This window comes from Pseudophryne corroboree, chromosome 6, assembly GCF_028390025.1.
Source record: "Pseudophryne corroboree isolate aPseCor3 chromosome 6, aPseCor3.hap2, whole genome shotgun sequence".
Taxonomy (NCBI): domain Eukaryota; kingdom Metazoa; phylum Chordata; class Amphibia; order Anura; family Myobatrachidae; genus Pseudophryne; species Pseudophryne corroboree.
Genome location: NC_086449.1, coordinates 12,514,529 through 12,537,796, shown reverse-complemented (window position 1 = coordinate 12,537,796; position 23,268 = coordinate 12,514,529). Strand labels below are relative to the sequence as shown.

At 49.0% G+C, this 23,268-nt stretch overlaps 1 protein-coding gene across 1 annotated transcript in view; it reads right to left on the bottom strand.

Moving 5' to 3' along the window:
- Window positions 1–596, bottom strand: part of LOC134933979 (alpha-2,8-sialyltransferase 8E-like) — a 30,386-nt gene extending 29,790 nt beyond the window's left edge. Inside the window, exon 1 of the mRNA XM_063929508.1 lies at window positions 493–596. Within this exon, the coding sequence (XP_063785578.1) occupies window positions 493–596 (104 nt within the window). The remainder of the gene's footprint in view (window positions 1–492) is intronic.
- Window positions 597–23,268: the final 22,672 nt, after the last annotated feature.

The following is a 23,268-nucleotide window of genomic DNA, read 5'->3' as shown; positions in this document are numbered from 1 at the left end:
CATTACTGACCCCCATCCCCGTGTCTGCCCCTTCTCCAGCTCAGTGTCCCACCATTACTGACCCCCATCCCCGTGTCTGCCCCTTCTCCAGCTCAGTGTCCCCACCATTACTGACCCCCATCCCCGTGTCTGCCCCTTCTCCAGCTCAGTGTCCCCACCATTACTGACCCCCATCCCCGTGTCTGCCCCTTCTCCAGCTCAGTGTCCCCACCATTACTGACCCCCATTCCAGTATCTGCTGCATCTCCAGCTCAGTGTCCCCACCATTACTGACCGCCATCCCAGTGCCTGCCCCTTCTCCAGCTCAGTGTCCACACCATTACTGACCCCCATCCCAGTGCCTGCCCCTTCTCCAGCTCAGTGTCCACACCATTACTGACCCCCATCCCAGTGTCTGCCCCTTCTCCAGCTCAGTGTCCTCATCATTATTGACCCCCATCCCCATGTCTCCCCTTCTCCAGCTCAGTGTCCCACCATAACTGACCCCCATACCTGAGTCTGTCCCTTCTCCAGCTCAGTGTTCCCACCATTACTGACCCCAATCCCAGTTTCTGCCCCTTCTCCAGCTCAGTGTCCCCACCATTACTGACCCCCATTCCAGTATCTGCCCCTTCTCCAGCTCAGTGTCCACACCATTACTGACCCCCATCCCAGTGTCTGCCCCTTCTCCAGCTCAGTGTACCCACCATTACTAACCCCCATCCCTATGTCTGCCCCTTCTCCAGCTCAGTGTCCCCACCATTACTGAACCCCATCAACATGTTTGCCCCTTCTCCAGCTAAGTGTCCCCACCATTACTGACCCCCATCCCCGTGTCTGCCCCTTCTCCAGCTCAGTGTCCCCACCATTATTGACCCCCATCCCAGAGTCTGCCCCTTCTCCAGCTCAGTGTCCCCACCATTACTGACCCACATCCCAGAGTCTTTCCCTTCTCCAGCTAAGTGTCCCCACCATTACTGACCCCCATCCCCGTGTCTGCCCCTTCTCCAGCTTAGTGTCCCCACCATTCCTGACCCCCATCCTCATGTCTGCCCCTTCTCCAGCTCAGTGTCCCCATCATTACTGACCCCCATCCCCGTGTCTGCCCCTTCTCCAGCTCAGTGTCCCCACCATTACTGACCCCCATCCCCGTGTCTGCCCCTTCCCCAGCTCAGTGTCCCCACCATTACTGACCCCCATCCCGTGTCTTCCCCTTCTCCAGCTCAGTGTCCCACCATAACTGACCTCCCATCCCCATGTGTGCCCCTTCTTCAGCTCAGTGTCCTCACCATTACTGACCCCCTTCCCCAGCTCAGTGTCCCCACCACTACTGACCCCCATCCCAGTGTCTGCCCCTTTTCCAGCTCAGTGTCCCCACCATTACTGACCCCCATCCCAGAGTCTGTCCCTTCTCCAGCTCAGTGTCCCCACCATTACTGACCCCCATCCCAGAGTCTGCCCCTCCTCCTGCTCAGTGTTCCAAATGTATTTGCCCCCCTTGCATTGCAGTATGGTGCAAAGTCACTTGATTCTTTTTGTTTACTACCAACTCAGAATCAAGGGCGAAGGCACCAAAAATGGCCGCAGCAGCCTGATACGTTAGAGGGGTGACAGGCGGCCCATGGGCCAAAGGGACAAATTCAGTAGGGGACAGGTAAACCTGGTCCTTCTTTTGCACTGTCCCCTCTCCATCCTTATGACACTGTTCATAGAGGTTTTGGCCCATGGGGGTGATTCAGAGTTGATTGTAGCAGTGCTAAATTTAGCACAGCTACGATCTCCCACACTGACATGTGGGGGGACACCCAGCACAGGGCTAGTACGCCCCGCATGTCTGTCCCTGCCCCGTCACTGAAGTACAAAAGAGCTTTTACACTTTAGGAGTAGCTCCCGGCCAACGCAGCTTTTGCTTGCTGGCCGGGAGCTACTGGTCGCTGCCCGGGTTGCAGCGGCTGCGTGTGATGTCACGCAGCCAATGCGGACCGCACCCCCACACGGTCCGGTCACGCCCGCGCCCACAAAATGGCGGACAAACGCCACCGTGATGCCCCCTCCCGCCCAGCGCACGCCTCTGCCTCTCAATCAGGCAGAGGTGATCGCTAGGCAATGACAGCCGTCAGCTGTCAACCATGCACCAGCTCACTGCGGCACCGGCGCATACGCACTTCTGACCTGATCGCTGCGTTGGGATGATTGGCAGAGTGCAATCAGGTCAGAATGACCCCCAATGTGTGATAATGAGCTATAAGATGTGCACGAGAGTCTGTGGTACGGTATGTAAAGTTGGATTTGGCGCAACATCCCAACCATCTAATTATACAGTCGGTATCACACTGTGATCAGTATCTGAACGTTATGTTTATTGTAGCAGTGAGATTGTAAACTTATATTACTTCAGAGTTATCAACGATCTGTACACATTCCAGCCTCAGTAATCCACTCTCCACTTATTAACCCTTGTGAGCTTTTTCTTATCTATATACACTGACTGTAACATCCTCAACCTGTCGCTATAGAAACCTTCCACACACCTCCTACAATTATCCTTATCTCTCTCTCCTTCTGCTTCTACTAGCCGGTGGCACATTGCCAAAATCAGGCCCCAAACATGTGTCCCATCCATATACAGCTGATTCACAATGGAATATAAATCCAGCAAACCTGATAAATATAACAGGCCAAATATAATAAGGTGCAAATAAATTTGCAGGATCAAACTCGCACCAAGGCTTTTGCAGATGTGAGTCTATACGAGATATTTGTGTGGGCAAAGTCGCACCTTGTAATATGAGTTTTATTACAGGGTGCGAGTTTGAGAGAAGACTGCACAGATCAGCAAGATCCATGCAGGCTTTTGTGTGTAAAACTGAAAGGAATAAAAAAAAAAATACCCCCGCCCTCCCCCTCAAAATCATAACCAGCATTGACCTTTTTGGAGCCGGTCCTGGTTGTGGAGCCTGTCCAGGTTCCTGAGCTGGTCCTGATGCTGTAAATACAAGGAAAAACTGCATAGAGGTCCCCCATACTTCCTAGCATGAATGTAATACCACAGCTGGGGGGACACACTTATACTGGTACCCCCAGCCGAAGAATTCTTCACCACCCGCTAGTCAGGCCAGGTCAAGGAATCATGGGGAAGTGGGGTCCCCCCAATAAAGGGGTCCTCCCCCTCCAGGGCATCAAAGGCCTAGTCTGAAGCCCTGGGCTATCCCCAGTACCCCTGGGCAGTGGATGTAGTGTTGAAAGTATATTTGTGTTAAAAATAGATTAATAATGTCTTTGATAGGGTGACTAATGGTCCCAGCAAGCCTATCCTGCATTCTGACACTTGGAGAACCAAAAGTGTCAGCATGCGCTGCATTAAAGGTCCCACTGGCACCTGTAGTCCTTCTGTAAAAGAAATATGAAAAAAGACACACACACACCATCAATAGTACAAGTTTAATACATACAGTACACTCACACTCACACCTTACTATACTAGTTGGGGGGTTTGTGCTTTGGCCATGGGACCCCATAAGGTGTGTCCACTGGCTGTGGTATTACCCCCTGCTAATGGACCCCGGTGCTGGTTCTAAGAATACAAGGGACCCCCTACTTGTTTTGTTCCCCATACTTTTAGAACCAGGGACGGCTACAAGAACCCGAGCTGGTTATGCTTTTTATTTTTTATTTTTTGGGGGGTGACATTTTTTTCTGATTTTTAACTTTTACATAATGAATCATGTACTGATCTCACTGATCTGTTCATGCTTCAGTCAAACTCTCCAGCCTGAAGCTGGTCTATTTTTTTGTGAGTTTTTTTAAGTAATTGTGTGCAAGTTTACAACTTGCATCCTGTTACATTGAAAGAAAAAAAAGGCATTTTGTTTCCTCCAGCACCCGGAATGATAACAGTAACCAGATGTAAATCCCACACAGTATTAGACTTCAGAGATCTCGGTTACATACTGTATGAATAAGCCCCAAAGCCGCATCAAGGCATCTCTGTATATTTGGGGTCCCTAGCACTATATCTAGGTGCAGGGTGTGGCACCCCAAAACACCAGCATAAGCCAGAAAGCCCAGGGCAGCATACCAGTGAAAAAACTAAAGTGTTAATAAATTAGTGTTAGGAAGCCAAAGCTATTAAGAAGGTGATACAAAAATGGAGAAATAGTGTTAAAGAAATTAGTGTGTGAAAAGTGTTATCCTGTTACATTGGGCAAGTTGTATGTTTTAAATGCAGCTGTGAGGCTTGCCATCCATTCATCGTCTGCTAATCCGCGCTGTCGGTCCCTCTATTGGTTACCAGTATTCTACCGTATTCAACTAAAATACTTTTACTTAGACATAAGGCCAATAACCAAATTTTACCAACATACATCTCTTCACTCATCTCAAAATATCTCCCTACTTAACCTTTCTGCATCTGCATCTCTCATCTGCACTCATTACTTGCTCTCACTCATGATAACAGGCCTTTTTTCAGGCTGCTACCACTCTGTGGAATGCCCTCCCATGCACAATAAGACTCTCCTCTAGTCTCCAAACCTTCAAGTGTTCCTTGAAAATTCACCTCTTCAGACAAGCTTGAGATTCCAGAAACATCCCCATAACCTTCATAACCTATCCTACCCAATTATTATTATTATTATTATTATTATTATCCTTTATTTATATCGCACCACATGGGTTCCGCAGCACCTAATTACAATGTACATAAACAAATAATCAAAACAGGAAAACAGCAACTTACAGTTGATGACAGTATAGGACAAGTACAGGATACATAAACATAGCTACATCAGCAAATGACACTGGAATAAGTATAAGGTGGCAGAAGACTGCTGGATTTGGTGCAGTTGAAGAGTATTAAAGTAAGAAAAAGGATAAGCACATGAGGGAAGAGGGCCCTACTCATGAGAGCTTACATTCTAAAGATGAGGGGTAGATAGGCAGGGGTGACACAGGCGGGGTACACAGAGAGTGTGGAACAGAGGGTTAGGATGAGATTTGGCTGGGTTTGCTGAAGAAGTGGGTCTTGAGAGCCCATTTGAAGTTTTGTGGGGAGGTGGAGAGTCAGAGGGGGAGAGGTAAGAAATTCCAGAGAAAGGGAGCAGCACATGAAAAATCTTGGAGGTAGGAGTGGGAGGAAGTAATCAGTAGGCAGGAGAGTCGGCGTGCATTAGCAGAGCGAAGAGGACGGGTGGGAGTGTAGAAGGAGATAAGGTCAGAGATCTAAATGAGAAAAGAGTGGGCAAGGGCTTTGTATGTGAGTGTAAGAAGCTTGAAATAAATTCTGAAAAGGAAGGGGAGCCAGTGAAGGTCTTGTAAGAGAGGAGAGGTGGACATACTGCGTTTGGTGAGGAAAATGATCCAGGCTGCAATATTGAGAATAGATTGGAGTGGAGAAAGGTATTTTTCAGGAATGCCAGCAAGGAGGAGATTATAGTAGTCCAGTCTGGAGATGACCAGTGAGTGGATAAGGGTCTTAGTAGTATCCTGAGTCAGAAACGGACTGATCCTGGAAATATTTTTTTGATGAAAATGGCAGGTTTGTGAGAGGTGCTGAATGTGTGCTTTGAAGGAGCATGAGGATTCAAGGATTACTCCAAGACAGGGCACTTGAGGGCTTGAGGATAGTAGTGCCATCAATAGACAATGAGATAGTGGGAGGTGAGGTTATGTGGGAGGGAGGGAAGATGATCAGCTCGGTCTTAGACATGTTAAGTTTACGAAAGTGCTGGGACATCCAAACAGAGATAGCAGAGAGACAGTTGGAGATTCGAGTGAGGAGAGAAGGGGAAAGGTTTGGTGAGGAAAGGTAGATTTGAGTGTCATCAGCATAGAGATGATATTGGAAATCAAAAGAACTAATGAGATTTCCTAGTGAGGTATATATAGAGAGAAAAGGAGAGGACAAAGGACAGAAACTTGGGGTACACCTACAGTAAGTGGAAGTGAGGGGGAGGTGGAGTCATGAGAGGAGACAGAGAATGAACGGTCAGAGAGGTAGGCAGACAACCAAGAGAGGGCAGTGTCATGCAGACCAATGGAGTGAAGGATTTGCAGTAAGAGAGGGTGGTCCACAGTGTCAAAAGCAGCAGAGTGGTCAACAAGAATAAGTAGAGAGTAGTGGCTCTAAGATTTGGCAGCATGGAGGTCATTGCAGACTTTTGTAAGGGCAGTTTCAGTGGAGTGGCGAGTACGGAAGCCAGACTGGAATGGGTCAAGCAGTGAGTGTGAGGAAAGAAAGGAAGTAAGGCAGTTGTAAACAATACGCTCAAGGAGTTTGGAGGCAAAAGGGAGAAGAGAGATGCGTTGGTAGTTGGAGAGAGAGTTTGGATCAAAGGTTGGTATTTTAAGAATGGGAGAGATGAGTGCATGCTTGAAGGCACAAGGGACAGTGCCTGATGGGAGGCAGAGATTGAGAAGGTGTAAAAGATGGGAACAGGCAGAAGGAGAGCGGTAATGGAGGAGGCTGGAGGTGATAGAGTCAAGTGGGAAGGTGGTGAGGAGAGAGGAACAAATGAGGGCCATGACTTCCTCACCAGATACATGGGAGAAAGATGTCAGAGTTGGTGAGAGTAATGCGGAGGGGTGGTAAGGGATGGGAGAAGGCTGGTTGCTAATGGTCTGGTGTGATGTGATGTCCTGATGTATGGAGACAATTTTGGATGTGAAATAAGTGTCAAAGTCAAGAGCAGAGAGTGAGGAGGGGAAACGAGGTGGAGGTGGGCAGAGGAGTGAGTTGAGAGTGGCAAAGAGGCGCCGGGGTTTGGAAGACTGGGAGGAGATGAGGTTCTTGCAGTATGACTGTCTAGCAAGGGAAAGGGCAGCTGAAGGATGAGAGCATAAATTTGAAATGGAGGAAGTCCACCTTAGAGCGTGATTTCCTCCAGTGTCGTTCAGCAGTACGGGAGGTGATTTTTGCAGATATCTGGTTCTTTTGGTGTACCAGGTTTGAGGTTAGAGATGAGCGGGTTCGGTTCTCCAAGATCCGAACCCCCCCAAACTTCACCTATCTTACACGGCTCCGAGGCAGCCTTGGATCTTCCCGCCTTGCTCGGTTAACCCGAACGCGCCCGAACGTCATCATCCCGCTGTCGGATTCTCGCAAGATTCGTATTCTATATAAAGAGCCGCGCGTCACCGCCATTTTCACTCGTGCATTGGAGATTGAACAGAGAGGACGTGGCTGCATTCTCTCCCTGAAAAGCTCTGTAATCTGTGCTCCATGTGCTGCAAATATCTGTGCTCAGTGTGCTGAAAATATCTACATTCTCTGCCTGAAAACGCTCCATATCTGTGCTCAGTGTGCTGCAAATATCTGTGCTCAGTGTGCTGCATTGTGGGGACTGGGTACCACCAGTATATAATTATAGTAGTACAGTACAGTAGGCCATTGCTGTATCTTGCAGCTCTGTGTCAAGTATACTATCGCTGTGCTGCATTATTGTGAGCAATATATAGTAGCACAGTGCAGCATTTTGGTGACCAGCAGTATACATATATAGTACAGTACAGTAGGCCATTGCTGTATCTTGCAGCTGTGTGTCAAGTATACTATCTCTGTGCTGCATTATTGTGAGCAGTATATAGTAGGACAGTGCAGCATTTTGGTGACCAGCAGTATACAAATAGTACAGTACAGTATGCCATTGCTGTATCTTGCAGCTCTGTGTCAAGTATAGTATCTCTGTGCTGCATTATTGTGAGTAGTATACAGTAGGACAGTGCAGCATGTTGGTGACCAGCAGTATACATATATAGTACAGTACAGTAGGCCATTGCTATTGATATATTAATGGCATATAATTCCACACATTAAAAAATGGAGAACAAAAATGTGGAGGGTAAAATAGGGAAAGATCAAGATCCACTTCCACCTCGTGCTGAAGCTGCTGCCACTAGTCATGGCCGAGACGATGAAATGCCATCCACGTCGTCTGCCAAGGCCAATGCCCAGTGTCATAGTAGAGAGCATGTAAAATCCAAAAAACTAACGTTCATTAAAATTACCCAAAAATCTAAATTAAAAGAGTCTAAGGAGAAGCGTAAACTTGCCAATGTGCCATTTACGACACGGAGTGGCAAGGAACGGCTGAGGCCATGGCCTATGTTCATGGCTAGTGGTTCAGCTAAACATGAGGATGGAAGCACTCATCCTCCCGCTAGAAAACTGAAAAGAGTTAAGATGGCAAAAGCACAGAAAAGAACTGTGCGTTCTTCTAAATCACAAATCCCCAAGGAGAGTCCAATTGTGTCGGTTGCGATGACTGACCTTCCCAACACTGGACGGGAAGAGGTGGCACCTTCCACCATTTGCACGCCCCCTGCAAGTGCTGGAAGAAGCACCCACAGTCCAAATCCTGATAGTCAAATTGAAGATGTCACTGTTGAAGTACACCAGGATGAGGATATGGGTGTTGCTGACGCTGAGGAGGAAATTGACAAGGAGGATTCTGATGGTGAGGTGGTTTATTTAAGTCAGGCACCCGGGGAGACACCTGTTGTCCGTGGGATGAATATGGCCATTAACATGCCTGGTCAAATTACAAAAAAAAAAATCACCTCTTCGGTGTGGAATTATTTTAACAGAAATGCGGACAACAGGTGTCAAGCCGTGTGTTGCCTTTGTCAAGCTGTAATAAGTAGGGGTAAGGACGTTAACCACCTAGGAACATCCTCCCTTATACGTCACCTGGAGTGCATTCATCAGAAGTTATTGACAAGTTCAAAAACTTTGGGTGACAGCGGAAGCAGTCCACTGACCAGTAAATCCCTTCCTCTTGTAACCAAGCTCACGCAAACCACCCCACCAACTCCCTCAGTGTCAATTTCCTCCTTAGACAGGAACGCCAATAGTCCTGCAGGCCATGTCACTGGCAAGTCTGATGAGTCCTCTCCTAACTGGGATTCCTCCGATAGATCCTTGAGTGTAACGCCTACTGCTGCTGGCGCTGCTGTTGATGCTGCTGGGAGTCGATTGTCATCCCAGAGGGGAAGTCGGAAGACCACTTGTACTACTTCCAGTAAGCAATTGACTGTCCAACAGTCCTTTGCAAGGAAGATGAAATATCACAGCAGTCATCCTGCTGCAAAGCGGATAACTCAGGTCTTGGCAGCTGTGTTGGAGTTAAACCTGTGTCCGGTATCCACCGTTAATTCACAGGGAATTAGAGAATTGCTTTAGGTACTGTGTCCCCGGTACTAAATACCATCTAGGTTCCACTTCTCTAGGCAGGCGACACCGAGAATGTACACAGACCTCAGAAAAAGACTCACCAGTGTCCTAAAAAATGCAGTTGTACCCAATGTCCACTTAACCACGGACATGTGGACAAGTGGAGCAGGGCAGACTCAGGACTATATGACTGTGACAGCCCACTGGGTAGATGTATTGACTCCCGCAGCAAGAACAGCAGCGGCGGCACCAGTAGCAGCATCACGCAAACGCCAACTCGTTCCTAGGCAGGCTACGCTTTGTATCACCACTTTCCATAAGAGGCACACAGCTGACAACCTCTTACGGAAACTGAGGAACATCATCGCAGAATGGCTTACCCCAATTGGACTCTCCTGGGGATTTGTGACATCGGACAACGTCACCAATATTGTGTGTGCATTACATGTGGGCAAATTCCAGCACATCCCATGTTTTGCACAAACATTGAATTTGGTGGTGCAGAATTTTTTAAAAAACGACAGGGGCTTTTAAGAGATGCTGTCGGTGTCCCGAAGAATTGCGGGCCACTTTCGGCATTCAGCCACCGCGTAACAAAGACTGGGGCACCAGCAAACAGTCCTGAACCTGCCCCGCCATCATCTGAAGCAAGAGGTGGTAACGAGGTGGAATTCAACCCTCTATATGCTTCAGAGGATGAATGAGCAGCAAAAGGCCATTCAAGCCTATACATCTGCCTACGATATAGGCAAAGGAGGGGGAATGCACCTGACTCAAGCGCAGTGGAGAATGATTTCAACGTTGTGCAAGGTTCTGCAACCCTTTGAACTTGCCACACGTGAAGTCAGTTCAGACACTGCCAGCCTGAGTCAGGTCATTCCCCTCATCAGGCTTTTGCAGAAGCAGCTGGAGAGATTGAAGGAGGAGCTATAATGGAGCGATTTCGCTAGGCATGTTGGACTTGTGGACGGAGCCCTTAATTTGCTTAACCAGGATTCACGGGTGGTCAATCTTGAAATCAGAGCACTACATTTTGGCCACCATGCTCGATCCTAGGTTTAAAGCCTACGTTGTATCTCTCTTTCCGGCAGACACAAGTCTGCACATGTTCAAAGACTTGCTGTTGAGACACTTGTCAAGTCAAGCGGAACGTGACCCGTCAACAGCTCCTCCTTCACATTCTCCCGCAACTGGGGCTGCGAGGAAAAGGATAAGAACTCCGAGCCCACCCGCTGGCGGTGATGCAGGGCAGTCTGGAGCGAGTGCTGACATCTGGTCTGGACTGAAGGACCTGCCAACGATTACTAACATGTCGTCTACTGTCACTGCATATGATTCTGTCACCATTGAAAGAATGGTGGAGGATTATATGAGTGACCACATCCAAGTAGGCACGTCAGACAGTCCGTACGTATACTGGCAGGAAAAAGAGGTAATTTGGAGGCCCTTGCACAAACTGGCTTTATTTTACCTAAGTTGCCCCCCCCCCCCCCCCCTCCAGTGTGTACTCCAAAAGAGTGTTTAGTGCAGCCGGTCACCTTGTCAGCAATCGGCGTACGAGGTTACTTCCAGAAAATGTGGAGAAGATGATGTTCATCAAAATTAATTATAATCAAATCCATTGTGGAGACATTCACCAGCAATTGCCTTCAGAAAGTACACAAGGACCTGAGATGGTGGATTCCAGTGGGGACGAATTAATAATCTGTGAGGAGGGGGATGTACACAGTGAAAGGGGTGATGAATCGGACGATGAGGAGGAGGTGGACATCTTGCCTCTGTAGAGCCAGTTTGTGCAAGGAGAGATTAATTGCTTCTTTTTTGGTGGGGGCCCACACCAACCAGTCATTTCAGCCACAGTCATGTGGCAGACCCTGTGGCTGAAATGATGGGTTTGTTAAAGTGTGCATGTCCTGTTTATACAACATAAGGGTGGGTGAGAGGGCCCAAGGACAATTCCATCTTGCACCTCTTTTTTTTTATTTATCTCTGCATCATGTGATGTTTGGGGCTAATTTTTTTAAGTGTCATCCTGTCTGACACTGCAGTGACACTCCTAGATGGGCCAGGTGTTTGTGCCACCCACTTGGGTCGCTTAGCTTAGTCATCCAGCGACCTCTGTGCAAATTTTAGGACTAGAAATAAATTGTGAGGTGTGAAGTGTTCAGAGTAGACTGGAAATGAGTGGAAATTCTGGTTATTGAGGTTAATAATACTATGGGATCAAAATTACCCCCACATTCTATGATTTAAGCTGTTTTTGAGGGTTTTTTGGAAAAAAAAACCAGAATCCGACAAAAAAATTTCAGTGAGGTTTTGCCAAAACGCGTCCGAATCCAAAACACGGCCGCTGAACGGAATCCAAAACCAAAACACAAAACCCGAAAAATTTCCGGTGCACATCTCTAGTTGAGGTGTTAATTTGCGAGGGTGAATACTGGTTGGTGGAGCGACAGAGTCAAGAGCAGAAGTAAGGGATGCATTTTATATGGAAGTGGCTTGTTCAGGGCATGAGAGAGAATAGGAGAGAGAAGTGAGTCAAACAGGGAGGATAGGAATGTGGTGTCATTAGCTTTAATGTTACGCTTAGTGATGGTAGCCTTAGGAGGTAGAGATGGGGAAGCAGAGAGAGATAGGTTAAAGGAGAGCAGGTGATGGTCAGAGAGGTGAAATGGGGAGTTGGAAAAGTCAGAAATTTCACAACGGTGAGTGAAGACCAGATCCAGTGAGCACCCATTCACATGGGAGGGTGAGGAGGTCCACTGGGAGAGACCAAGTGAAGAGGTGAGGTTAAGGAGTTTACAGGCAAGGGATTGTGTGGGGATATCTATAGGGATGTTGAAATCTCCTAGGATAATGGAGGGAATGTCAGAAGAGAGGAAGTGAGGAAGCCCGGAAGCAAAGTTGTCATTGAATTTGGAGGCAATGCCAGGAAGGGGGATAAATGACAGCTACTCTAAGATAGACTAGTTGGAAGAGGCGTATAGTATGGACCTCAAATGTGGAGAATGTAAGGGACGGTTCTGGTGGTATGAGTTTGTAGGAGTAACTAGAAAATAAAAGGATTCCAACACCACCCCCATGGCGACTCCCAGGTCTGGTGTGTGTGTGCGTGAATGCGAGGCCCCCAGCAGAGCTAGAAGCAGGAGAAGTAGTGTCTGAGGGCATAGTCCAGGGATCAGTAATGGCTAGTAGGTGCAGGGAGTTGGAAATGAAAAGGTCATGAGTGGGGACCGGTTTGTTACAAACAGATCTGGCATTCCACAGGGCACAGGAGAGGGGATAGGAGTCTGTGGGAGAGATGTGAATGAGATTATCAGGGTTGCTGTAGCGATGAGGTGAGATTAACTTTGAAGGTAAGGATGATGAGAGAGTAGTGATGGTGCAGGTGTCTGAGCTAGGAGGGGAAACTGCAGGAGGTGGGCAGGGAGGGAGTTCAGTGTGATGTAGATGGGGGTGTAGGTAGATGACAGTGAATGGAGGGAGCAGGGCTGAGTCATGGGGTAGTAGGACCATGGGGCAGAGGTGAATGAAAGTGGGGTAACAGGAAAGGAGGGGAAGGAAACAGAGGGGTGGAGGGGATACAGAGGAGGGGAGAGAGGAGGAGGTGTAGGAGATTAGGGGGGAAGGATAAGGGTGTGAACAGTGGGTAAGATACATGATTAGGTAGACACTGAGTGATGTGGGGAGTAGAAGAAAGCCTTGACATAGTGTTAAGTAGGTAAATAGGTTGAGGGAAAGTGGAAGTAGGAGAGGAGACTGTAAGGGAATCAGAGCAGAAGAATTGCAGAAATGCAGGTGAGAAAAGCAGTGTAAGCTCAATGGGTGTAGATTTAGTTTGAAGTAAATCAAAAGCAGAGATAAAGTGGATGCAGAAATGTATTTGGACTGTAAGAAATAAGAGGATTGTGAGTGAAGGTAAAAAAGCAATGGTAATTCAGAAAGGACTGTAAGGTGTTTGTAGGTAAAATTACATTGGTGCAGCTGTGCATAGAAAACAAAATACAAAAATACATGTTACACTTCTGATCTATATGTTACGTAGATTTACGAATATATTCTCTCCTCGTTGTTGGGAGACATTGTTGTCCCTTTTAACCTGAAAACTAAATAACAATAAAAAAAACAGGTAAAAGCTGTCTTGGTAAAATGGATGGTTTTGTGATGTCCAAGTCAGGTATGTCCGTGCTATTAAATCAGAGCTCGCAGACCGGCAGCCAATCAGGAGATTGGCTCGCGGACTGGCGCCAGTTCAGCAGGCCTTATAGGACAGGAGGAGCACGTGCTGCGCTCTCCTCTTCCCAGCAGAAGATAGTGCCAGCCCCAGGCAGCAGCAACAACGGTAAGTTGCACTGTTGGGGCAAATCTGGCATTGGGGGCATATCTAGCACTGTGGGGGCATATCTGGCACTCTTGGGGAAAGTGTATCTAGCACTGTGGGGGCATATCTGGCACTCTTGGGGAAAGTGTATCTAGCACTGTGGGGGCATATCTGGCACTCTTGGGGAAAGTGTATCTGGCGCTGTGGGGGCATATCTGGCACTGTGGGGGCATGTGTATCTGGCACTGTGGGAGCATATCTGGCACTGTTGGCATATCTGGCACTGTGGGGGCATATGTGTATCTGACACTCTGGGGCAATGTGTATCTGACACTCTGGGGAAATGTGTATCTAGAATTGTGGGGGCATACAGTATATGGCACTACTGGGGGCATTTATCTATCTATCACCGTGGGGCATTTGTGCAACTGGCACTGTAGGAGCATCTCTGGCACGGTGGGATCGTATCTGGCACTGTGGGGGCATATGTGTATCTGGCACTATTGGTGTCATAAGTGTATCTGGTCCCCTCATATGTGTATCATGACCCCATTTTCAGTGGCCATGCCCGATGTGGCATTTGGCCATTCGGCGCGCGCACACAGGGGGTCATTCCGAGTTGTTCACTCGCTAGCAGATTTTAGCAGCATTGCACACTCAAGGCCGCCGCCCTCTGCGAGTGTATCTTAGCATAGCAGAATAGCGAATGAAAGATTAGCAGAATTGCGAATAGAAAATTCTTAGCAGTTTCTGAGTAGCTCCAGACCTACTCACAGATTGCGATCAGCTCAGGCCATTTCGTTCCTGGTTTGACGTAACAAACACGCCCTGCGTTCGGCCAGCCACTCCCCCATTTCTCCAGACACTCCCGCGTTTTTCCCTGACACGCCTGCGTTTTTCCGCACACTCCCAGAAAACGTCCAATTTCCGCCCAGAAACACCCACTTCCTGTCAATCACACTACGATCACTTCAACAATGAAAATTCTTCGTTCGGACGTGAGTAAATCTACTAAGTTTTGTGGTAAAATACTTAGCGCATGCGCACTGCGTACCATGCGCATGCGCATTTTAGCCTTAATCGCTCCGTTGTGAAAATCAGCAACGATCGAACAACTCGGAATGACCCCCACAGTACCTATAAGACATTTTTTCTACTTGCACCACTGTGTCTTTCTGTTTTTATTCTTTGACTGAACGCTGATGGAATGCTGCTGTTATGTGTCAATTTTATCACACTTAGATAATAAATGCACAGCCAACCAGCTTTGCAAAGCCTACAGGATAGAACTTAAGTAGAGAAATACTGCATGTGAATCCAATACTTGGAATCTACAACCACAACCCAGCCCCTAAAATTCCAGGCAGTAAATTATCTTACAAAAACAAACAGGCATACCACATAGAAAACAACTGGGTCTATACAATTCAAAACAAGTAAAGTACATCAGAATGAGATGCTATGCAATAATGTTTAAACTAGGTGCCTTATCGCGCCCTACGGGCGCTCTTCACACCGTCGCAAGGGGCTACGCCCCCTTAACCCTTGCATGCCTTTCTGGGGTTTAATATTTGTATTATATGGAGTATTACCTGCATTCCTTTGTTAGTGGTTAAATATTGCACAATGAAAGGGCGTGCGATGGTGAAGGAGGCGCAGCCCCTTGCGACGGCGTGAACAGCACCTGCAGGGCACGATGTACAGAATGTAGCGGGTGCGGGGGGGACTGCGGATGGTGTCTGTAGATGCTGCGGGTGGAGGGGAGGCAGAAGTGGGGGTGGGGCCCGGATGGGGAAGGTTCGGGAGGTGCTGCGCGTGGGGGAGGGGCAGAGGAGTGGGGGATGTAGATGGGGGAGGGGTCCGGAGGCACCGCAGGTGGGGGAGGGGCAGGGGTGCCACGGGTGGGAGAGGGGCAGGTGTGGGGATGTTGTGGATGGGTGAAGGGTTCCGGAGGTGCTGTGGGATGGGAAGGGACGGGTGTGCCGGGGGTTGGGTAGGGGACCGCAGGCACCATGGGTAGGGTAGGGGCAGGTACGGGTGTTGCGGCGGATGGGAAAGGAGGTCCGGAGGTGCTGCAGGTGGTGGAGGGGCAGGTGCAGGGTTGCCATTGGTAAGGGAGGGGTGGGTGAGGGGGGGACCGCTGATGGAGGAGGGTGTCTGCAGATGCTGCGGGTGGAGGGGGGCAGGTGTGGGGGGAGACGTATAAGGGGGGTGAATGGTGGAAGGGGCCTGGAGGTGCTGTGGGTGGTGAAGGGGTGGAGGAGTGGGAGCCACGGGTGGTGTAGGGGGTCTGGAGGCACAGCATGTGGGGGAGGGGTGGAGTGCCGCATGTGGTGGAGGGGAAGGTGCGGAGGTGTGGTGCATTGGGGAGAGGTCTGGAGGCGCTGCGGGTACTGTACATGCCATCAAAGGTAGTTGGAGGGTATGCAGTAACAGGGCCAGGACAGGGGTGACAGGGTCAGTACAGGGTTGACGGGGCCAGGACAGGGGTGACGGTGCCAGGATAGGGGTGACGGGGCCAGGACAGGGGTGACGGGGCCAGGACAGGGGTGACGCGGCCAGGACAGGGGTGACAGGGCCAGGACAGAAATGATAGGGACAGGATAGGGGTGACAGGGCCAGGGTAGGGGCGGCAGGACCAGAACAGGGGTGACGGGGCCAGTATAGGGTTCACAGGGCAAGCACAGGTGTGACAGGGCCAGGATAGGGGTAACAGGGCCAGCAAAAGGGTGACAGGGCCAGGATAAGGGTGAAAGGGCCAGAATAAGGGTGGCAGGGCAAGGCCAGGGACATGACAGAACACAGGGCACGGGAGAGATTGGTATTAGGGACAAAACAGTGGTGACAGACAGATGTGTCTTACCGGAGTCACTGCTGCTGGCTGCTGCTGTTCCATTCCAACCTGTTGGGATCTGCTGCTGCTGGAGACTTGGCATGGCTGACTCTCTCAGGCTGGAGTCCTGCTTTCTCTGCCAGTCCGCATCCCTCCCCCCCCTCCTCAGTCACACACCGCAGACCTCGCGCAGCTGCCGGGCACTGTGGTAAGGTGAGACTGGAAATAACTGGTTAGCCCACAGGAGATGCTGCGGCTGGAGGGAGGAGGGGGTCATAGCATGCACGTGGCGCGGACCTCACGGCTTCCGGGCACTGTGGTGAGGGGAGACTGGGAGTGACTGGTTAGCTCCCAGGAGACGCTGCGGCTGGAGGGAGGAGTGGGTCAGAGCCTGCAAGCAGCTCGGATTTCTGCAGCGCTACCCGCCAGCTAAAGTGTGTGAATGAGCTGGGCGCACTCCACTGCGGGTGGCAGCGCTACAGCTAGCGGTGGGGTTGCCGGGGCTGGAGATAACAGAGGCAGTATGGAACCTGCACAGCGGCAGGTGCCTCACTAAACTGCAGCTAAGAAGCGTGGAGTGTGTCAGAAAGTGACGCTCCTCCGCACCAGAGAGACCCTGCTGAGTATGCCGATGTGGGGGGTCAAGCACACAGTGAGCCGGTGCCCGTCTGTCTGTATGACATACCCCTCACACACCCCCATACCTCCCAAATGTCCCGATTTTCGCGGGACAGTCCCATTTTTTGGGGTCTGTCCCGCTGTCCCACCCGCGGGTCGCAGTGTCCTGCGGTGGGGGGGGTCAGTTGGAAAGCTCCTGTACTCGCTGTTCTGCTTAGCAGAGCAGCGGTGAATAGTGGAGACAGAGGGAGAGGGGGCATCAGGGGGTACGGATTAATGGGGGGGTTCCAGCAGCAGAGCCGGATTAAGGGGGGGGGGGGGCGGGGGATACGTACCGTTGGCCCCACAGTTTTAGAGGCCCCCCCGGCTGGAGTAGCTCTGTCCCAGCTCAGAAGCTCCCCCCCCCCGTCCTGCCAGCAACAGTGGCAGCATTGTACTACAGTCAGCACACGCTGCTGCATATTGGCAGGTCTGTGGTGTTGCAGGGAGGCAGCAGTCTCCCTGCTTTCTTCTCCCTGTGCGGGTGTGTAGGGGGAGCGACCACCTCCTCTGGATTTACCCCTAGCTGAGGGGCCAAAATCCCATAAAAAAAATAAAAACAAATCGGAATTTGCATAAGGGGGCGTGGCCGCGCGGGCCGCGATTAGGCCACGCCCCCAACCCCCAGCAGGCACAGCAATGAGATAGGGCTCCCCTGTCTCAAGTGCCCTGGGCCCCCCGGACTCATAATCAGCCCCTGGGGGCATGCCAGCAGCTCACAGAGCGCTGGGCATGCCCCCTCACTGACGAAAACGGGGACCCTCCCGTGAAGCCACGCCCCCTTTTCGCCGAGTGTTTCCCTCCTTCTGCCTGGAGAAAGCTCCTGCAGAAAGCTGGGAGGTCTGCACCCCTGCCTGTGACATGCCCAATGCCCATGCTATCTGCTTCTGCTCCTAGTCTCCTGTAGATTTGGCCAGATCTCTGTGACTCATTTGAATAACTCCGCCCACTGTTGTGACTCCGCCCAGCATTAGCAAATGAATCACAAGGTCACAGAATAGGGCTATTATATAGGAGATTTGTATTACCTAGCAATCTCAGTCTGACCTATAGAAATATAATGCAGCAGAATATGTTGGTGGTAGTAGTTACCTAGCAATTTCAGTTTGACCTATAGATGTATAATGCAGCAGAATATGTTGGTGGTTGTAGTTACCTAGCAATATCAGCCTGGCCTATAGAAGTATAATGCAGCAGAATATGTTGGTGGTAGTAGTTACCTAGCAATTTCAGTTTGACCTATAGATGTATAATGCAGCAGAATATGTTGGTGGTTGTAGTTACCTAGCAATATCAGCCTGGCCTATAGAAGTATAATGCAGCAGAATATGTTGGTGGTTGTAGTTACCTAGCAATCTCAGCCTGGCCTATAGAAGTATAATGCAGCAGAAAATGTTGGTGGTTGTAGTTACCTAGCAATATCAGCCTATCCTATAGAAGTATAATGCAGCAGAATATGTTGGTGGTTGTAGTTACCTGGCAATATCAGCCTGGCCTATAGAAGTATAATGCAGCAGAAAATGTTGGTGGTTGTAGTTACCTGGCAATATCAGCCTATCCTATAGAAGTATAATGCAGCAGACTATGTTGGTGGTTGTAGTTACCTGGCAATATCAGCCTGGCCTATAGAAGTATAATGCAGCAGTATATGTTGGTAGTTGTAGTTACCTAGCAATATCAGTCTGGCCTATAGAAGTATAATGAAGCAGAATATGTTGGTGGTTGTAGTTACCTAGCAATATCAGCCTGGCCTATAGAAGTGTAATGCAGCAGAATATGATGGTGGTTGTAGTTACCTAGCAATCTCAGCCTGGCCTATAGAAGTATAATGCAGCAGAATATGTTGGGGGTTGTAGTTACCTAGCAATATCAGCCTGACTTATAGAAGTATAATGCAGAAGAATATGTTGGTGGTTGTAGTTACCTAGCAATATCAGCCTGGCCTATAGAAGTATAATGCAGCAGAATATGTTGGTGGTTGTAGTTACCTAGCAATATCAGCCTTGCCTATAGAACTATAATGCAGCAGAATATGATGGTGGATGTGATTTAGTGATGTGCACCGTACATTTTTCGGGTTTTGTGTTTTGGTTTTGGATTCGGTTCCGCGGACGTGTTTTGGATTCGGACGCGTTTTGGCAAAACCTCCGTGAAAATTTTTTGTCGGATTCGGGTGTGTTTTGGATTCGGGTGTTTTTTTACAAAAAACCCTCAAAAACAGCTTAAATCATAGAATTTGGGGGGTCATTTTGATCCCATAGTATTATTAACCTCAATAACCATAATTTCCACTCATTTCCAGTCTATTCTGAACACCTCACACCTCACAATATTTTTTTTAGTCCTAAAATTTGCACCGAAGTCGCTGGATGACTAAGCTAAGCGACCCAAGTGGCCGACACAAACACCTGGCCCATCTAGGAGTGTTACTGCAGTGTCAGACAGGATGGCAGTTTAAAAAAATTGTCCCCAAACAGCACATGATGCAAAGAAAAAAACAGGCACAATGAGGTAGCTGTGTGACTAAGCTAAGCGACCCAAGTGGCCGACACAAACACCTGGCCCATCTAGGAGTGGCAATGCAGTGTCAGACAGGATGGCACTTCAAAAAAATAGTCCCCAAACAGCACATGATGCAAAGAAAAATGAAAGAAAAAAGAGGTGCAAGATGGAATTGTCCTTGGGCCCTCCCACCCACCCTTATGTTGTATAAACAGGACATGCACACTTTAACAAACCCATCATTTCAGCCACAGGGTCTGCCACATGACTGTGACTGAAATGACTGGTTGGTTTGGGCCCCCACCAAAAAAGAAGCAATCAATCTCTTCTTGCACAAACTGGCTCTACAGAGGCAAGATGTCCACCTCCTCCTCATCCTCCGATTCCTCACCGCTTTCACTGTGTACATCCCCCTCCTCACAGATTATTAATTCGTCCCCACTGGAATCCACCATCTCAGGTTCCAGTGTACTTTCTGGAGGTAATTGCTGATGAATGTCTCCACGGAGGAATTGATTATAATTCATTTTGATGAACATCATCTTCTCCACATTTTCTGGAAGTAACCTCGTACACCGATTGCAGATAAGGTGAGCGGCTGCACTAAACATTCTTTCGGAGTACACACTGGAGGGGGGGCAACTTAGGTAAAATAAAGCCAGTTTGTGCAAGGGCCTCCAAATAGCCTCTTTTTCCTGCCAGTACAAGTACGGACTGTCTGACGTGCCTACTTGGATGCGGTCACTCATATAATCCTCCACCATTCTTTCAATGGTGACAGAATCATAAGCAGTGACAGTAGACGACATGTCAGTAATCGTTGGCAGGTCCTTCAGTCCGGACCAGATGTCAGCACTCGCTCCAGACTGCCCTGCATCACCGCCAGCGGGTGGGCTCGGAATTCTTAGCCTTTTCCTCGCACCCCCAGTTGCAGGAGAATGTGAAGGAGGAGCTGTTGACGGGTCACGTTCCGCTTGACTTAACAATTTTCTCACCAGCAGGTCTTTGAACCTCTGCAGACTTGTGTCTGCCGGAAAGAGAGATACAACGTAGGCTTTAAATCTAGGATCGAGCACGGTGGCCAAAATGTAGTGCTCTGATTTCAACAGATTGACCACCCGTGAATCCTGGTTAAGCGAATTAAGGGCTCCATCCACAAGTACCACATGCCTAGCGGAATCGCTCTGTTTTAGCTCCTCCTTCAATGTCTCCAGCTTCTTCTGCAAAAGCCTGATGAGGGGAATGACCTGACTCAGGCTGGCAGTGTCTGAACTGACTTCACGTGTGGCAAGTTCAAAGGGTGACAGAACCTTGCACAACGTTTAAATCATTCTCCACTGCGCTTGATTCAGGTGCATTCCCCCTCCTTTGCCTATATTGTAGGTAGCTGTATAGGCTTGAATGGCCTTTTGCTGCTCCTCCATCCTCTGAAGCATAAAGAGGGTTGAATTCCACCTCGTTACTACCTCTTGCTTCAGATGATGGCAGGGCAGGTTCAGGACTGTTTACTGGTGCTCCAGTCTTCGGCACGCGGTGGCTGAATGCCGAAAGGGGCCCGCAATTCTTCGGGCCACCGACAGCATCTCATGCATGCCCCTGTCATTTTTTAAATAATTCTGCATCACCAAATTCAATGTACAGTATGTGCAAAACATGGTACGTGCTGGAATTTGCCCACATGTAATGCACGCACAATATTGGTGGCGTTGTCCGATGTCACAAATCCCCAGGAGAGTCCAATTGGGGTAAGCCAATCTGCGATGATGTTCCTCAGTTTCCGTAAGAGGTTGTCAGCTGTGTGCCTCTTATGGAAAGCGGTGATACAAAGCGTAGCCTGCCTAGGAACGAGTTGGCATTTGCGAAATGCTGCTACTGGTGCCGCTGCTGCTGTTCTTGCTGCGGGAGGCAATACATCTACCCAGTGGGCTGTCACACTCATATAGTCCTGAGTCTGCCCTGCTCCACTTGTCCACATGTCCGTGGTTAAGTGGACTTTGGGTACAACTGCATTTTTTAGGACACTGGTGACTCTTTTTCTGAGGTCTGTGTACATTTTCGGTATCGCCTGCCTAGAGAAATGGAACCTAGATGGTATTTGGTACTGGGGACACAGTACATCAATCAAGTCTCTAGTTGCCTGTGAATTAACGGTGGATACCGGAAACACGTTTCTCACCGCCCAGACTGCCAAGGCCTGAGTTATCCGCTTTGCAGCAGGATGACTGCTGTGATATTTCATCTTCCTCGCAAAGGACTGTTGGACAGTCAATTGCTTACTGGAAGTAGTACAAGTGGTCTTCCGACTTCCCCTCTGGGATGCCGATCAACATCCAGCAGCATCAACAGCAGCGCCAGCAGCAGTAGGCTTTACACTCAAGGATGCATCGGAGGAATCCCAGGCAGGAGAGGACTCGTCAGACTTGACAGTGACATGGCCTGCAGCACTATTGGCTTTCCTGTGTAAGGAGGAAATTGACACTGAGGGAGTTGGTGGTGTGGTTTGCAGGAGCTTGGTTACAAGAGGAAGGGATTTAGTGGTCAGTGGACTGCTTCCGCTGTCATCCAAAGTTTTTGAACTTGTCACTGACTTCTGATGAATGCGGTCCAGGTGACGTATAAGAGAGGATGTTCCTAGGTGGTTAACGTACTTACCCCTACTTATTACAGCTTGACAAAGGCAACACACGGCTTAACACCAGTTGTCCGCATTTCTGTTGAAATAATTCCACACCGAAGAGGTGATTTTTTATGTATTTTGACCAGGCATGTCAATGGCCATATTCTTCCCACGGACAACAGGTGTCTACCCGGGTGCCTGACTTAAACAAACCACATCACCATCAGAATCCTCCTTGTCAATTTCCTCCCCAGCGCCAGCAACACCCATAGCCTCATCCTGGTGTACTTCAACAGTGACATCTTCAATTTGACTATCAGGAACTGTACTGCGGGTGCTCCTTCCAGCACTTGCAGGGGGCGTGCAAATGGTGGAAGGCGCAACCTCTTCCCGTCCAGTATTGGGAAGGTCAGGCATCGCAACCGACACAATTGGACTCTCCTTGGGGATTTGTGATTTAGAAGAACGCACAGTTCTTTGCTGTGCTTTTGCCATCTTAACTCTTTTAAGTTTTCTAGCAGGAGGATGACTGCTTCCATCCTCAGGTGAAGCTGAACCACTAGCCTTGAACATAGGCCAGGGCCTCAGCCGTTCCTTGCCACTCCGTGTCGTAAATAGCACATTGGCAAGTTTACGCTTCTCCTCAGATGATTTTGATTTAGATTTTTGGGTCATTTTACTGAGCTTTATTTTTTTGGATTTTACATGCTCTCTACTATGACATTGTGCATCAGCCTTGGCAGACGACGTTGATGGCATTTCATCGTCTCGGCCATGACTAGTGGCAGCAGCTTCAGCACGAGGTGGAAGTGGATCATGATATTTCCCTATTTTACCCTCCACATTTTTGTTCTACATTTTTTACTGTGTGGAATTATATGCCAGTAATAGATAAACATATAATACTGGTGGTCACTGGTCAGCAAAACTCTGTACTGTACTCCTCCTATATAATATACTGGTGGTCCCCAGTCCCCACAATAAAGCAGTGTGAGCACAGATTTATGCAGCACACTGACCACAGATATGGAGTGTTTTTCAGGCAGACAACGTATACTGGTGGTCACTGGTCAGCAAAACTCTGCACTGTACTCCTCCTATATAATATACTGGTGGTCCCCAGTCCCCACAATAAATCAGTGTGAGCACAGATATATGCAGCACACTGAGCACAGATATGGAGTGTTTTT